The sequence below is a fragment of the Maylandia zebra genome, linkage group LG18, assembly GCF_041146795.1.
Source record: "Maylandia zebra isolate NMK-2024a linkage group LG18, Mzebra_GT3a, whole genome shotgun sequence".
Lineage (NCBI taxonomy): Eukaryota > Metazoa > Chordata > Actinopteri > Cichliformes > Cichlidae > Maylandia > Maylandia zebra.
Genome location: NC_135184.1, coordinates 33,834,346 through 33,851,435, shown reverse-complemented (window position 1 = coordinate 33,851,435; position 17,090 = coordinate 33,834,346). Strand labels below are relative to the sequence as shown.

Sequence of the window (17,090 nt, the reverse complement as noted above, 5' to 3'; positions counted from 1 at the left end):
AAAGGAAGAGTGCAGAGGTGATGAGCATTACAGGAACAAGAAAAACGACAGCACGCAGCTCCACCTCTGATGTGCATTTGGAACTGAAACAAGATAATGGCTCTGTGGTGATCGGGGCAGGTTAACTGCCATCTTTGCCATTACACAATTCTATTCTATGCTTATTTATATTTAGGACTTTCTGAGTTTCTCACAGCCCTAAATTTGCAACAAGCTTCCACACTTTAAACATTTACAGCTAAGTGCATATCTACAAGGTCATGTAAAAGTTGTTGCAATTGTGTCTACGAGCAACTTGACGGCAACAGTGACAGCCTACATGATCAGCAACAGACGATGGAGCCCCGTCAGCAGAGCACAGCAATACTTCATACAACTCTAACTGTGACGTGGATTAAGACCAGTCAAAGGAGCTTGCAAAGAAAAGCGTCTGGACTTCTTTAAGTTGCTTGAAGACGTTTCACCTCTCATCCGAGAAGCTTCTTCAGTTCTAAGGTCAAATGGTGGAGAGTCCCAGATATAAACCTAGTGGGAGTTTCCCCCCACAGAGGGACAAAAGGACCCCCTGATGATCCTCTAATCGCCTGAGCCAAGGTGTGAAACTGGGTGTGGGTCCCAATCAGCCAGAGTTTCAGGTGAGCTCATTGTGTAACCTGGCCCCACCTTATCATGCGAATTCCTGAGGTCAGATGGCCCAGGATGTGAGTGGGCGTTAAGGCGTCTGGGAAGGGATCTCAAAACTGGATTATAGATGACAGAGAGTTGGTGTCATAAACCCCCGCCTCTGTTCAAAGATGGTCGCTCACAGTGGACATAGATGGCTTCTTTCACTCCTCTTTCAAACCATCTGTCCTCTCTGTCCAAAATGTGAACATTGGCATCCCCGAAAGAGTGACCTTTGACCTTTAGATGCAGATGGACAGCTGAGTCTTGACCTTAGAACTGAAGAAGCTTCTCGGATGAGAGGTGAAACGTCTTCAAGCAACTTAAAGAAGTCCAGACGCTTTTCTTTGCAAGCTCCTTTGACTACGATGACCTGGATGACTGAGAACCTTCACAGACAGATTAAGACCAGTGTTAGTTCCAAATGGATGGACACCTTTTTCTGACAGTGGTACAGTGGGTGTTACTACAACAGGATATTAATTGCATTGTAAAGCGCTAACTAGTTCTTTTTAAGACAAGTTTCACTGTACAATACAGTCACAAATGGTGCAGGCATTTTGATCAGCGCTTATTAAAACACGGTATTATATGACTCACAAATGACCAATTATTATGGAATTATATTGGTTATACAAATGAGCTCGACCCTGGAATTTTGTGGCCAAAACACTTAAAGTTATGACCTCTGATGCTTCAGTTCAATCCCACATTTACCTGAACAGATCTCTGTACATCCTAACACACACAGTACCTGTCTCCTGAAGTACTCGGGGCCCTTGTTGAGGATGCGGAGGGGTACAGTGGAACTGAAGGGCGTTGCAGGGCCAGCAGCCTTGCTATCTGGCAGGGCTGGAGTCAGTGTCTCTGTCGGCATGGCAACAAGGCGATTGGGGTGGTCTGCCGTGGTGGCAACGGGTGTGGGGGGGTCGACACGGGGTGGGGGCACCTGAGGACCCCCAAAGCATGAAGACAGAAGGTGTAGAAGAAAGTGTCTAGAGAAAGATGAAGCTCCTGGCTCGTCTCATCGCCCGTGGGACTGAACCGAACTCTGTGGGTGGGGGCAGTTACATCCACTTGTGTTCTTTCTATTAGCAGTGCTTCTACAGAAACAGCTGAGATGGTCTCCTAGTCTTTGGCGCTTGGATTCTGTTGACCTATTTGTCGAGCAAGATGGGCAGATAGATGATAGGAGAGTGAACGAACAGGAAGAACAGTAGGAGTGTACTGGGCAGTGAGAGAAGTGGAGTTTCCAGCAAAAACACGGGACAGCAGGAGACCAAAGTCCTGCTGCTCTCCACCTTTGCTTCAGCGTTCTTTTCAGTTCACCACACGATCTGAAAGAGGTTAAAAAAACAGAAAGAAAGACAAAAGCCAATCAGATTAGGGTAACACACTGACATGCACCTAGCAACAATAGCAGGAATAGCCAGGACCACAGAGGAAGTCCCTGCAAGGTGTCATGAATGGTTTGTCATCACACCAACAACAAGCTACACAACATTAAAAAGTGACAACAGTTATATAAACATCTTAAAACGTTGTTGCCTTCATCCAATCTGGAAAATACATTTGTTCAAACACAAGGCGCTTATTTTGGGCATTTCATCAGTCACACAAACTGATGGCTGCACCAGGGACAGTTTAGGATTCAATATCTTGGTCAAGGACACCTTGTCATGCTGTGAGCCACAGTGGGCCCACTGTCCACGCACAGTTCAAAGCTAGCATTTTGCACAGCACGAGTAGCTTAGAAGATCTTTGGGGGTGTTAAAGCAACACATGTTGGTACCCAGATGTCTTCTTCTGGAAAAGTCTTGATTACTTCAGAAATTCAGTATCAGACCACACTCCTGATGTACAGCAGCATGGCTCCATATCACAGACTGCTGGTTTACCTGTCACCCACTGAAAACACTGGGACCACTGTAACACAACAACAGTCCTGGATGACTGAGCAGCTGAAATCCTCTATCAAGCACCGATGGGAAAACCTTTGCCTTCCAAAGAGCTTTCTGTTTTCAGAATTTCTTCTCTTTTTATTTTCATTGAATTGCTAGTTGTGCCTTTCTGTTTAGCTAATATCCTGAAACCAAACGCTGTTCTTGATGATTATGCAGCAGAGATTATTCAAAACGTAGAGACTGCAACGGGATAAAGAAGGCACTAAAGGAGAAAGGCATTCGTTTACAGACACTAATAAGAGAATCGACTGTGACAACAGAATCCGAACCTACAGCAACGCACACGAAGCAGCGCTGGAACTAAAGAGACGCAGCTTCAGCGTAGTGGTATCCGCTCTGAGAGAGGAGGATGCCTCAGCTGCAACCAGACGGAAGGAGCAACTAAAATGGCAACGCCTGGAAAAGAGCCAGAAGGAAGGCTGATCTACAGCTGCAGGGAGAGCCAAAGAAAAACTCTGGATATTCAAAAGGAGCACCCCGGAATGACTACGATGGTGTGGTGTGGGAACAACAACGGGTCAGATGTAAATTTGCTTCAGATGCTTATAGCTGGGAGCAGCTTTCGAAATTAAGAGTGCTGGACAAATAGGATGGTGCTTGTTTCATCACTAGCCCCCAGCGTAGGGCCTTGTCTTTACGACAGGCCTTTCCCATGACCCACCAGCAGGGTTATGGAGCAGGACAGTTATCTGCCCCACCATTGGAGTTCACAGTATTATTTGGTCTTCTTCCATGTTAGATGTTCCATTACAGTTCTGGACTCTTATAGAGTATCATTTTTGTTTATAGGGCTGACTGTTGGAATATTAATGGTCTTGGCAATCCTATAAAAAGGAGTAAAGTCACTGCAAAAATGAAAAAGGCAAGAGCAGCTTCTCCCAGAAACACACATGAAAACGAACATGAGAAGATGAAAAGCTAGGCTATATAAACTCTTTCTGCAGTTCATGTAAGAACAGCAGAAGGAGGGGGGTTATTACACTAATATCTAACCGCGTCAATTTTGAAGTGATGAAAGTGGAAGCCAATAAAGATGGTAGAGATGTCATTGTTAAAGGCAGAATCAACAGCACTGTGTCAATATAGACGCACCTCCAGAGAGTGACCTGACATGTCTCAGGCTTGTTTTTGATCAAGTAGTCTCCCTGAGTGAAGGTATTTATAAGAAGAAGGAATATTATATCAAACTACAACGAGCACTGGACAGCATTCACACAACATACTGTGTCTAAAAATGTGGAAATGTTTTAAAAAATTAAGGAAAGTGAACTATTTGAGGTGCTGAGGGATTTCCATCCAGAAGAAAAAGACATTACACATTACTCTGCAACTCACAAGGTCTATTCCAGAACTATTTCCTGATGAACACTACAGAGAGACAGAGGGTCTCAGATTGTACAATTGGGACAGCTGACACATCAGATCATAACACCATTCACCTGACAGTTAACCTGGAAGACTTAAAACGAAGGACCCAACAGAGACTAAACATTGGAATTTTGAACAAAAAAACAATAGTGCAGGAAATAAAGAAAGAAACTCGAGATTGTAATAATTTAAACAAAGATAATGAAGTGGAACCCACAACAGTCTGGGATACGGTTAAGGGTGTAATGAGAGTGCTGTGGAAGTTTTAACATAAACTGCAAACACTGATGAGCATCTGGTTTAATCACATTGTCAAACACCAAAGTGGTCTCTAACAATGAAAAACAAAGCGTTTCTTTAAATACAGGGGTGAACAAAAACACACCTCTTACATATTGTCCCATCGCATGAGCCTATACCCTCAGCTCCCTCCTTCAAACCTTTCCTTTAAACAGAGAGATGCACCCTTGTTTTTCACTTAGCCGTCACCCAGAGATTTACCTCTCGAATCCTCCCTGATAAGGGAAGGAGCCTCACCATCTGTTTAATGTCTCCCATGAACTCACAATGCCCCACTGTGTGTGTGTAGAACACATGCGATGCTATCCTACATGTATATAACTACAGTGGCTTGCAAAAGTATTCGGCCCCCTTGAACTTTTCCACATTTTGTCTCATTACAGCCACAAACATGAATCAATTTTATTGGAATTCCACGTGAAAGACCAACACAAAGTGGTGTCTGTGAAGGTTCTCAGTCATCCAGGTCATCATAGCCAAAGGAGCTTGCAAAGAAAAGCGTCTGGACTTCTTTAAGTTGCCTGAAGACGTTTCACCTCTCATCCAAGAAGCTTCTTCAGTTCTGAACTGAAGAAGCTTCGCAAGCTCCTTTGAATACAAAGTGGTGTACACATGAGAAGTGGAACAAAAATCATACATGATTCCAAACATTTTTTACAAATAAATAACTGCAAAGTGGGGTGTGTGTAATTATTCAGCCCCCTGAGTCAATACTTTGTAGAACCACCTTTTGCTGCCAGTCTTTTAGGGTCTGTCTCTACCAGCTTTGCACATCTAGAGACTGAAATCCTTGCCCATTCTTCTTTGCAAAACAGATTAGATGGACAGCGTTTGTGAACAGCAGTTTTCAGATCTTGCCACAGATTCTCGATTGGATTTAGATCTGGACTTTGACTGGGCCGTTCTAACACATGGATATGTTTTGTTTTAAACCGTTCCATTGTTGCCCTGGCTTTATGTTTAGGGTCGTTGTCCTGCTGGAAGGTGAACCTCCGCCCCAGTCTCAAGTCTTTTGCAGACTCCAAGAGGTTTCCTTCCAAGGTTGCCCTGTATTTGGCTCCATCCATCTTCCCATCAACTCTGACCAGCTTCCCTGTCCCTGCTGAAGAGAAGCCCCCCCAGAGCATGATGCTGCCACCACCATATCTGACAGTGGGGATGGTGTGTTCAGAGTGATGTGCAGTGTTAGTTTTCACACACAGCGTTTTGCATGTTGGTCTCATCTGACCAGAGCAGCTTCTTCCACATGTTTGCTGTGTCCCCACATGGCTTGTGGCAAACTGCAAACGGGACTTCTTATGGTTTTCTGTTAACAATGGCTTTCTTCTTGCCGCTCTTCCATAAAGGCCAACTTTGTGCAGTGCACGACTAATAGTCGTCCTATGGACAGATTCCCCCACCTGAGCTGTAGATGGGCCTCTTGGCTGCATTTCTGATCAGAGCTCTCCTTGTTCGGCCTGTGAGTTTAGGTGGACGGCCTTGTCTTGGTAGGTTTACAGTTGTGCCATACTCCTTCCCTTTCTGAATGATGGCTTGAACAGTGCTCCGTGGGATGTTCAAGGCTTGGGAAATCTTTTTGTAGCCTAAGCCTGCTTTAAATGTCTCAATAACTTTATCCCTGACATGTCTGGTGTGCTCTTTGGACTTCATGGTGTTGTTGCTCCCAATATTCTCTTAGACAACCTCTGAGGCCGTCACAGAGCAGCTGTAGTTGTACTGACATTAGATTACACACAGGTGCACTCTGTTTAGTCATTAGCACTCATCAGGCAACGTCTATGGACAACTGACTGCACTCAGACCAAAGGGGGCTGAATAATTACGCACACCCCACTTTGCAGTTATTTATTTGTAACAAATTGTGGAATCATGGATGATTTTCGTTCCACTTCTCACGTGTGCACCACTTTGTGTTGGTCTTTAACCTGGAATTCCAATAACATTGATTCATGTTTGTGGCTGTAATGTGACAAAATGTGGGAAAGTTCAAGGGGGCCCAATACTTTTGCAAGCCACTGTAAGTGAGAAAGTGATATTACTATTACCAAAGTGATCAATACATTAAATAAAGGAATTTCCATTACAAGAGGTAAACTGATTTCTTGAGTTGAATATGACAATTTAAAAAAAGGGAACTAGGAACTAGGCAACACCAAACTGACCGGAGTGAGGAATTATCAAAAGAAATAAGAATAATAAAACACACCCTGGACAAAAAACACATGTGAAGAACGGGGAAAGAAAATGCTAAACAAACATTTTATGAATTGGGATCAAAAGCAACACAAATTCTAGCGAGGCGCCTTAGAACACAAAGAACTAAACACTCAATACCTAAAATTAGAGACCTATCTACTAATGAATTTACATTCGACCCAGAGATGATTCAAACAATCTTTAAAAGTGCCTATGAGATGCTGTGCTCCACACCTACTGATTCAAATGTGACTGAAATCCAAAACTGCTTGTTCAAATTGGACCTTCCAACAACAGACACAAACCTGAGCGAAGCATTAACATCTATGAAGGAATTAGACAACGTTAGCAAACTGAAGGCAAACAAAAGCCCCGGGAGTGACGGAGCTTTTCCTTTAACTGGACACTTAAGGCTACTATCCAGCCCTCAGGGATGCTGTCATCCCAGTAATCCCAAAAGAAGGCAGAAACAAAGACTACTGTGAGACTACTGTTCTCTGTTATAGAGAGGATGGGTTTTAGTAGGAATATACAAGCCCTTTAAATTGAACCAATGGCACCCTTCCAGACAGATTGACACTCTATAGAGCCGCTACACTTGCTGTTTAAGCCCCTCGTTGTTTGTCTTGTTCACTGAACCCTTGGCCCAAGAAATCAGGCAAAACAGTGACATTAGAGCAGTGGTTCACAAGTGTGTGGCGCACCCCACCACACACTTGTGAACCTCGCAGAAAAGTCATGCAGAACTAATGTTGAACATCAGAATCACTTTTATGGCGCAACAAAGAAATTTAATATACTATTTAATAATATGTGCATCCGCTGCAGCCGCTGAAAAGCTGCAGCCATGTGTGTGTCGACAGCCGCAATAAGAAGTGTACTGAAAAGTGTGAACATGTGGTCGGGTCTGTCATACATCGTTTACAGTGATGCCGAAACCCAGGATTGGGGCACGAGACACCCAGCCACATGTTCGCACTTTCAACTTACACACGCGGCTGCAGCGGCTGCGCATATTATATATTATATAAATATCAGGCAGGCAGGAGGCCAAGGGTTTAATTCAAAACTTTGCAGTTAGAGAAGGAGCACGGAGGACTCTCTTTACCGAATTTAAGATAACGTTTGTGTCATGGTCCGTGGTCCTGTGTCTGTGGAATGCGTGATGCTCGGGTAGCCACACCCCCGGGCTGGGCCATCACCAGCACACCTGCTCTCCATCCCGGTGGTTACACGGAGATCCACTTAATCCGACGCTGACGGATGCTCCACGCCAGTTCGTAGTCATCCCCACAGTGGTAACCAGACTTCCACGAAAAGTGTGCATTCTCTTCTGCTTGGAACTTTGTTTAACCTGCCTACTTCTGTCCAGGTTTCTACTCGGCGTCTGCTACCTGCCTGTCCTCCGGCTCAACTGGATCTTGCGGTGCTCACCTGGCCCACTCGCCATTCCACGGACTTCCTGCCCCCACGGACTGCCACACTTCCCTCCCGAGCTCCCACGGTTCCGTTCTATCGTAAGCCCCTACTCTAACTCAGTCCTGATATGTTCTCCCCGCTTCCTGGCTCCCTAGTAATCATCTCCCCTTTCTATTGCAGCCCCCCGCCGTCCCGATCCCGGCTTCCTCGTGTCATTGTTTCCCCGGATTTTTAGTTTCTGTTTTGCTCTCTACTTTCCCCGGGTCGCCTTTCGTTGTTTTATTAAAGTGTCTTTTTGTTAGCTCGGAGTCTGCGCCTGGATCCTTTCGTGCCCGCGCACCACGGCGCATGACAGTTTGTAGTCCACCCAAATGAGATAAATAGTGTGTTGATGCTCTTCAGACTTCCACTTCCAGAGTTCCACCTCAGGCCAGAATATGAGAGAAATATATCAGACCCCAGGAAGAGGATAACATACTTGTAACAGAAACACTGGCAGTATGGACAGAGATAGTAAAGAGATATGAACTGGAGGGAGAGTGCCATCTGCTGCTGTGGCCTTCACACACCAGGAGAGACTGACCAGACTTTTACAAGTGGACCGACAGAGGCATAACAGCAACAGGGAGCGTGGCTGATGGAAATACCTTTAAGTTATTGGAAAAAGTAAAAGAAACAAATAATTTAAAATAGAGAATAAAGACTTGTTCCAGAATCTGCAGACACTTCTATAGTCGTGTCCAAATTCATGGGCTGCATCCTCCTGAGGACCCGGCCTTCGCGGTCTACGTGGGCCGGGTCCTCAGAAGGTCGGGTTGGCCGGAAGTAAACGGCTGTGAAATTGGACGGTCTAGCCTTCTGATTAGCGTCACCGCTGTCTCAGCGTCTGCTCCTTGATATCTAAAATATAACAGGACACTGGTGTAAATTCTCGACCATCTCACACTTCTGTTTAATCAGTTTTCTGTTTGATGTTTATTCAGCTGTGTAAAAACCACCCGGGGGATTAATAAAGTTGTATTTTATCTAATCGAATCTAATAACTTTAATCTCAGCCAAACCGATTTACTCACGAACAAATAAAACACTGAAAAAAGCCAAACATTAACATTTTTAGATTATCTAAGTGAATTATATATTACGTTTAACCTGAGTAGCGAAAGACCGCGGTGATCTGAAAATGATGTGCCGGGAGTTTGCTGTTCTCGGCGGCTCCAGTGACCCTCGAGCTTCCAGCTATCTATCGAGCTGGTGGGTAGCAGACGTCTCCGAAAACGTCGGAGCACTTTTGAAAATATGTGATATCTTGATAAACTGACAACCAACAGCTACATTCTCGCCTGAAAATGTTTATTTATAAAAGTTTATTTTGTGACCCAGAAAGAGTAATAAGAGTAATATTAAAAACTTAGTAGCGTCCGCCATTGTTGAAAACTGGAATTGGCTGAGCTGTGCTATGAATTCTAGGATAAGGTGGGCCACGAAGGACACACCCGACCCATCCTTCAAATTCGGAGAAAAGGAGGACACATTTGTCGGCTGTGTTCAGAGGAGTCTACGAATTTGGACAGCTTTCCGTCGCATCGCTGTGATGTAATCGGCCTACAAATGCCTCAGGAGGATGCAGCCCATGAATTTGGACACGCCCTATGACACTCAGGTGAAACCACAGCTACCAGTTAACTGTAGTATGCTGATGAAGACGATGTGGAATCCTATCAAACAGGTGCCATCTACAGCAGTTTCTAAACTTAACAATTGGTACTTTTAAATACTCTAGGAACAACAAGTAGGCCTGCAGAGCGAGAGCGAAGTGCTCTAATGGGGTGATATGGTACTACAAGGTCATTAAGATAAGATGGGGCCTGATTATTTAAGACTTTGTATGTGAGGAGCAGGATTTTGAATTCAATCCTGGATTTAACAGGAAGCCAATGAAGGGAAGCCAAAACAGGAGAAATCTGCTCTCTCTTTCTAGTCCCTGTCAGGACTCTTGCTGCAGCATTTTGGATCAGCTGAAGGCTTTTCAGGGAGTTTTTTGGACATCCTGATAATAATGAATTACAGTCGTCCAGCCTGGAAGTAATAAATGCATGAACTAGTTTTTCAGCGTCACTCTGAGACAGGATATTTCTAACTTTAGAGATGTTGCACAAATGGAAGAACGCAGTCTTACATATTTGTTTAATATGTGCATTGAAGGACATGTCCTGGTCAAAAATGACTCCAAGGTTCCTCACAGTGTTACTGGAGGCCAAGGTAATGCCATCCAGAGGAAGAATCTGCTTAGATACCATATTTCAGGGCCGAGTACAATAACCTCAGTTTGATCTGAATTAAGAAGCAGAAAGTTAGCTGCCATCCAGGTCTTTATGTCTTTAAGACATTCCTGCAGTTTAACTCATTGGTGTGTGTTATCTGGCTTCATGGACAGATAGAGCTGGGTGTCATCTGCATAGCAGTGTAAATGTATGCTATGTCTTCTGATGATGCTGCCTAAGGGAAGCACAGAGATGAGTCCACTGTCAGAGGCCATAAGAAGATCATTTGTAACCTTCACTAAAGCTGTTTCTGTGCTGTGCTGAGCTCTGAAACCTGACTGAAACTCTTCAAATAAACCTCTGCAGATGATCTGTTAGCTGTTTGACAACTACTCTTTCAAGGATGTTTGATATAAAGGAAGGTTGGAGATTGGCCTATAATTAGCTAAGACTGCTGGGTCTAGAGATGCTTTTTGAGTAAAGGTTTAACTACAGCCAGCTTGAAGGCCTGTGGTACATAACTGATTATTAGAGATAGTTGATCATATTTAAGATCGAAGCATTACTTAATGGCAGGACTTCTTTGAGCAGTTTTGTAGGAATGGGGTCTAAAAGACACGTTGATGGTTTGGAGGAAGTAATTATTGTAGTTAATGTGGTTCTCTTATTTAAAACTGAAGTAAAAAAACAAAACAAACAAACCCTGATTTTCTTTTTTTTTTTCTTTCAATTTGAATTAAGCTGCAAGCACCAATCAGCAGGCCCTGGCACCTTTGCTCACCTCCGTAGTCATAGCCCTTTATTGTGAGGATGTAGCCCCAAATGTAGTCATGTAGTTCTAACAGTGATCAGTATGAATACATATTGTGCACAGTATCATTTAAGCAATGCTATCAAACCAGATTAGATCAATATTAAATGTGTTCTATATTTGAAAGGTAAGCAGCAGAGCTGCTCTCCATGCTATTCCAAATAGCCTTCTATAATCTCAACTTTGGTCAGACCCCCCCTAACCCTGACCCTTATAGAAGTGCTCTATATGGGTGACGCGGTACTATGAAGTCTTTAAGATTAGATGGGCCCGGTTATTAATGACCTTATCTATGAGGAGAGGGATTCTATGTCCTTTTCTTTTTCAAAGTCCTCCATTTGGAAACAAATGTCTCTTTGTCCAAATTATTAATTATTAATTAACTGTATAAAATTACAGTAAAGTAACAGTAAAATTTGTTTTGTTCCCAAATGATTCTGGAGATCATCACAATGAAAAGTTAGTCGACACGTTTGCATTGCCCTTTTTAAAATTATGCTTTTGTGACATGAATGTGCGTCAGGTGGTGGTCAGGGCTATCCAGACTGACAAGTGGGACATTGAATTCCACCTCTCTGGTGGGGAGGGAGCCTGAGATTGTCTAAATTGGGGTCTGTACAATAGCAAATGCAGAAAAACATGTTTTAAGAAAGCAAATAAGTTGGTGTTCAAAAGAATATGATCGTTTGCTTGCAGAACACCAGGAGAGACGAGTCCTCCGTCACAGATGGTGTGGTCAGTGAGGATGGTCACCTGCAGGTTCAAGGTCATTGCATCTCCAACCCACATCCACTGCCACTGTACCTAAGGGAAGTTCTTCTGCACATACATTTGGATCACCCAAATCCATGACAGTCGTTCAGGCAGTCATGCCTGGACTGGAAACAAACATCTCTAAAATATTACAACATACCAGCTTCTGTGACTGAATGCAAAACAAATGTGTTGTTTGACCTAGAGACTGCACTTGTGACTGAACAATAAATACATTTTATATTGATTATATCAGTAATGTACCTTCCAATACAAAGTTATGGAAAGTCTAACCTTCAGACTAATTTCAGAATAATTAAATCTTTCTTTCATTGTAAGGTTTAAATTGTCCATCAAATAAATGTAAAAAATTCTTTTTAAGGCAACGAGTTTGCAGATTTTTTAAGTTCAAAAAAGTTCAAACTAATTCGATTGAACAGTAAAATTACAACAGGATTTGAAACGGTGCAGCATATTGAACTGAAGGTTTTAAATTCTAAGGGCAATGGAGAAAGCATCATTGGATGGCTGTTCCTGCTCTTAATGTGTTATAGCTCGGTCCTCTCTGGCACAGCTGGCTGCCGGCAGAGCCCGCGGGCACGCCACTGCAACCCCCTCTGGCCTCTGCTCCGTAGCTGCGGGGTGACCTCTCGTTTGGGGCTCTACTCAGCTCTTCCCAGGATCGTGGCACGCCCCCCCCCCTTTGGTGGTCCTCCTCGGGTCCTTGTACTCTGGGGCCTCTGGATATCTGGGGCCTGGATCTCCTCCATACCTGCTTCATGCCCTGGAGGACGGGGCTGTGGCCCCCCCACACCCTAGCAGATCGTTAAATGGAGAAACCTTTGGAATTAAAGCATGCTGATCCACACAGGTATGCTCACAGGTGTACACACGGGTATTCACAGACGCGGACTAAAGCTTTCTTGGCTGCTGCCTCAAAGCACATTGTGCGCTGTCTATCTTGTGTGCTGCACAATATCGTTTATTATTTAATATCTACTGATATCTACTGCTAGCTAGTTTATTGTGATGGTGCTGTTTTTTTTTATTATGTTGCTCTTTGTTGTTTGCTTTCTCTTCTGTTTTTTTTCTCCATACAGGTGACCCAGGTGTTTTGTTTGTTTTTCTTTTTTTTCTTTCTTCCCCCCCTTCTCACCGTCTCTTCTCCCCTCTGGTTTTCTTTCTCTCCCTCTCTTTCTTTCATTCTTTCTCCCTGTCCTATCCCCCAGTCATGTCTGTCCCGTTTGTAGCAACTGAAAATAAAATAAATTCATAATTTTAAAAAAAAAAGTGTTATTGCTACTGTTTTTTATTTTATTTTTCATTATTTTCCCAGTTATTTGGTTATATTGTAGCGTTGTACGGATATTTAAAACAGGTCACGTGTCTTAGTGACAAGCTGAGCTTGCCATTATTAGATTTTGCCAGCAACAAAGATTTGGAGAGGAGATTGCTACGTTGTCAAGTGGGAAAGGTTCTGTGAGCAGACACAGCTCAATTTATAGATTAGATCCTTATCTTGACGATGAAGGCCTCTTAAGAGTTGGGGGACGACTGACAAAGGGCTCCTTATCAGAAGAAATAAAGCATCCTTTTGTTCTTGCAAAGGATCAACATGTAGCAAGTCTCATCCTAAAGCACATTCATCAACAGCTTGGTCATAGCGGTCGTAACCACACCTTATCCACACTAAGGAGAAAATACTGGATCACAAAGGCCAACTCAGCTGTAAGGAAGGTTATCGCAGAATGTAATTTTTGCAGGAAATATCATGGAAAAGCCTTGGAGCAAAAGATGGCAGATTTACCCAAGGAAAGAATTTTGCCAGATAACCCACCATTCACCAACGTCGGAGTTGATTACTTCGGACCTATTGAAGTGAAAAGAGGACGAGGTACAGCTAAACGCTATGGAGTCATTTTCACCTGTTTAGCCAGCCGAGCAGTGCACTTGGAAGTGGCTAGCTCTCTAAGCACAGATGCCTGCATTAATGCTTTGCGCCGTTTTGTGAGTCGAAGAGGTCAAGTTGCTCACATCCAATCGGACAATGGAACCAACTTTGTCGGAGCAGACAGAGAGTTAAGGGAGGCTCTTGAATTGCTGAAACATACCCAAATAGCGGATGCTTTGCGACACATTGGAATAAGATGGAGTTTTAATCTGCCTGGAGCGTCACATCATGGTGGAATTTGGGAACGGATAATTCGTATGATCAGAAAGATTCTGAGATCCGTTCTTCAGCAACAACAGTTGGACGACGATGGATTAAATACGGTTCTATGTGAAATTGAAGCAATTTTAAATGACAGACCCATCACAAAGCTTTCTGATGATCCAAAAGACCTAGAGCCACTTACACCAAATCACATCCTCCTGATGAAAGGAAAACCATCTTTACCACCCGGACTATTTGACCCTCAGGATATGTATCTGAAGAGAAGATGGAAACAGGCTCAGTACATCTCAGATCTTTTTTGGAAACGATGGATACGCGAATACCTGCCTTTGTTACAGGAGAGACAAAAATGGAACCAAAAGAAGAAGAATCTAAAACCTGGAGATATAGTCATTATAATGGATTCTTCTGCACCACGTGGTTCCTGGCCACTTGGAAGAGTTCTGGAAGCCATTCGTGACAAAAAGGACTTGTGCGATCTGCACGTTTAAAAACAAAGACTAATATTCTGGAAAGACCTGTAACTAAACTTTGCTTGTTACATGAGACTGTAATCTAAAAGTGTGTTACTTATGTTTATTTATGTGAATGTATAGGTCTAAAGTAGACTGTATTAGTGGCCCCTTATTTTCTTTGTGATTAGAATTGCCATGTCTGATAGCCATTTCAATTAGGGGCCGGGGTGTAGGAGCCATTCTTGGGTTAATACCTTATGTGGTCACTAGAGGTCACCTTTTTCTGTTTTGATTATGTAATGTAAAGGTATTTAAGGTAGACGCACGTAATCGGCGTCAGGTGTGTCATTAAGAAGGCAAACAGTTTGTGACCGTTGCGCTGTTATGCTAAGTCGATACGGAATAAAGACCAAAAAGGACAAGATACATACTGCTGGATTTATTGGACTGTGAACTTAATTCATGCATACCAGTGACATCGCGTCATCCCCGTTAACGACCACCTCAGTGGCTTCAAGCGTAGGCTTAGCCTCTACAATCTGTATAAATAAAGGTGAAATAAAAATTAAAAAAAAAAACCCCTCTGCAACAAAAACATAACAACATGGTCAAATACTAAAGCTGTGCTAAAATGATAACAGTCCCCGCTTTAAACATTTCTCAGAGAACCAGTCATATAACAGATAAAAATGTGTTGGTTATTTTGTTGTTTTAGAGCCCGATGGGGAGTTTACAGGGGGACAGGACTGATGGTAAATGGAAATGAACTGGTTCTTATATAGTGCTTTTCTACTCTTCCTGAGCACTCACAAGTTTTATACAACATGCCTCATGATGATGGATGCATCAGAACTTGGGGATAGTATTTTGCAAAAATATATTTGGGCATGCAAACTGGAGCAGCCAGACTGAAAAAACAGCCTTCTGATTAGTACATGAGCTGCTCTACCTCTTGAGCTACAGCCACTCAATCAGGAAGTCAACTGGAATTCACTTTGGAAGATTTATTGGCTTTTTAGTAATCTAAAACTGTATGGGCACAGCCTGGGTCTTCTTGTCTCCTACATTTAGGCAAAAGTAAAACAGACGCCTGTAGCACTTTGACCATGTTGGGATCTCAGTGTTAGCATGGTTCACACCAGCAGGTTGGGAAATGAAGGGTCTTCTCACTGAGTCGGCATCAAGAAACCGTGTGTGATGACTCAACTCCACCTCCTCTCTTTTTTCTCATTTCTCTCTCTCTCTGTTACTTCTAGGCATAGAGCCAAGGAACACAAGCAAACACACACATGCTCACATAGCCTCTAGCTCTTTCTATTTCCTGAGTTAGCAGCATGGTGAGCAGAGGCAGTACACTCCACATTCCCACCAGTATTCATCATACTTCAGCGTCTCTTTCAGAAATTAGCTTTTGGTTCACAATAACCTGGATGAGCAGAAATATTGATTTACATGACCTCCAAGCTGTATTTTTACCAACAGACAGGTAGTGAGGAATAAAGCAAGCTGACACCCATCAGCTATCTCACGTCAACATTCAGATGCAACATTTTCTTTTTATATGATTGTTTCTGAACCTCTGCGCTCTCTCTACACTATACACTGAGAGGGTACCAACCAAGAAAGAAGGCCCTGCTCTAAGATTGACACCTTCAAGTTTGACTGACATTTTCAGCTGCCCACATGAGCAAGCCAAAAGCCTTCAATCCTAAGAACACTGTTCCAGATGTCAAGCATGGTGGTGGCAGCATGATGCTCTGGGGCTGTTTTGCTGACAGTGGTACATCACACAAAGTACACTGAATAATGGAGGACAGCCTCCAAAATCTTCAACTCATCTTCAAACTCAACAGCTAGACATGTGACACTTGGAATATCAGGCACCTCTGGCAGCTTGGAACACATTGAGGTAGTTACACAGCTGATCAGAGAACCCCAGAGAACACAGGTGATCTAGTCGTGCTGTGGTTGGATCTGGCTAATGCCTACGGATCGATACCGCACAAACTGATTGAACTTGCACTTCACCACAACCCTGTTCCCAAGAAGATTAAAGACCTAATCCTGGATTACTATAACAATTTCAGGATGCGAGTCAGAAAAATCAGAATGGCATTGCCTAGAGAAGGAAAAATAACAGGTTGTACCATCTCTATAGCTGCGTCAGCTGAGGTTGTGTGCAGAAGACCCCTGTCCAAGTCTCAAGTATGGCAGCCCCACCTAAGAGCCTACATGGATGTGAAAGAGTGAGCAGCAAGGAGCATGGTCAAGGTGGGTACACTCCAGTTTAGGATTACCAAACTGAATGCAGGCAGACACACGGTTGGGCATTAAAGGAATCGCCAAGGAGAAGCCCATTCAAGCCACACAGACAAGGTGGCTTTAGATTAAGGGGGCTGATCAGTGGACTGCTCCTGGGACATAAGTCGAGGCCTGATCAACCCCAACCGGGTCACTTGGGTGAGTCAGCTAAGACCCAAAACGCCCCATGACCCCAGGCAACGGGACTGTTCATAAATGGTAAATGTACTAGTGCTTATATAGTGCTCTCTACTCTGAGCACTCAAAGTGCTTTACACAACAACACAATATCAATGATGATGCACACCAGCGCATCCTAGGAGATGTTTCTTGCATATGTACATATCCTTGTTTCTTTATGATCACTTCCACCTAGATGAGATTCCCAGTTCCAGACTCACTGAAGCTTCCCCGCAGCATATT

The 17,090-nt window shown here is 43.5% G+C and overlaps 1 protein-coding gene across 1 annotated transcript in view; it reads right to left on the bottom strand.

Moving 5' to 3' along the window:
* fam110b (family with sequence similarity 110 member B) overlaps window positions 1-17,090 on the bottom strand; it is a 55,188-nt gene that overhangs the window by 9,765 nt on the left and 28,333 nt on the right. Inside the window, exon 3 of the mRNA XM_004565099.4 lies at window positions 1,418-2,000. Within this exon, the coding sequence (XP_004565156.3) occupies window positions 1,418-1,540 (123 nt within the window). The 5' untranslated portion in view covers window positions 1,541-2,000. The remainder of the gene's footprint in view (window positions 1-1,417; window positions 2,001-17,090) is intronic.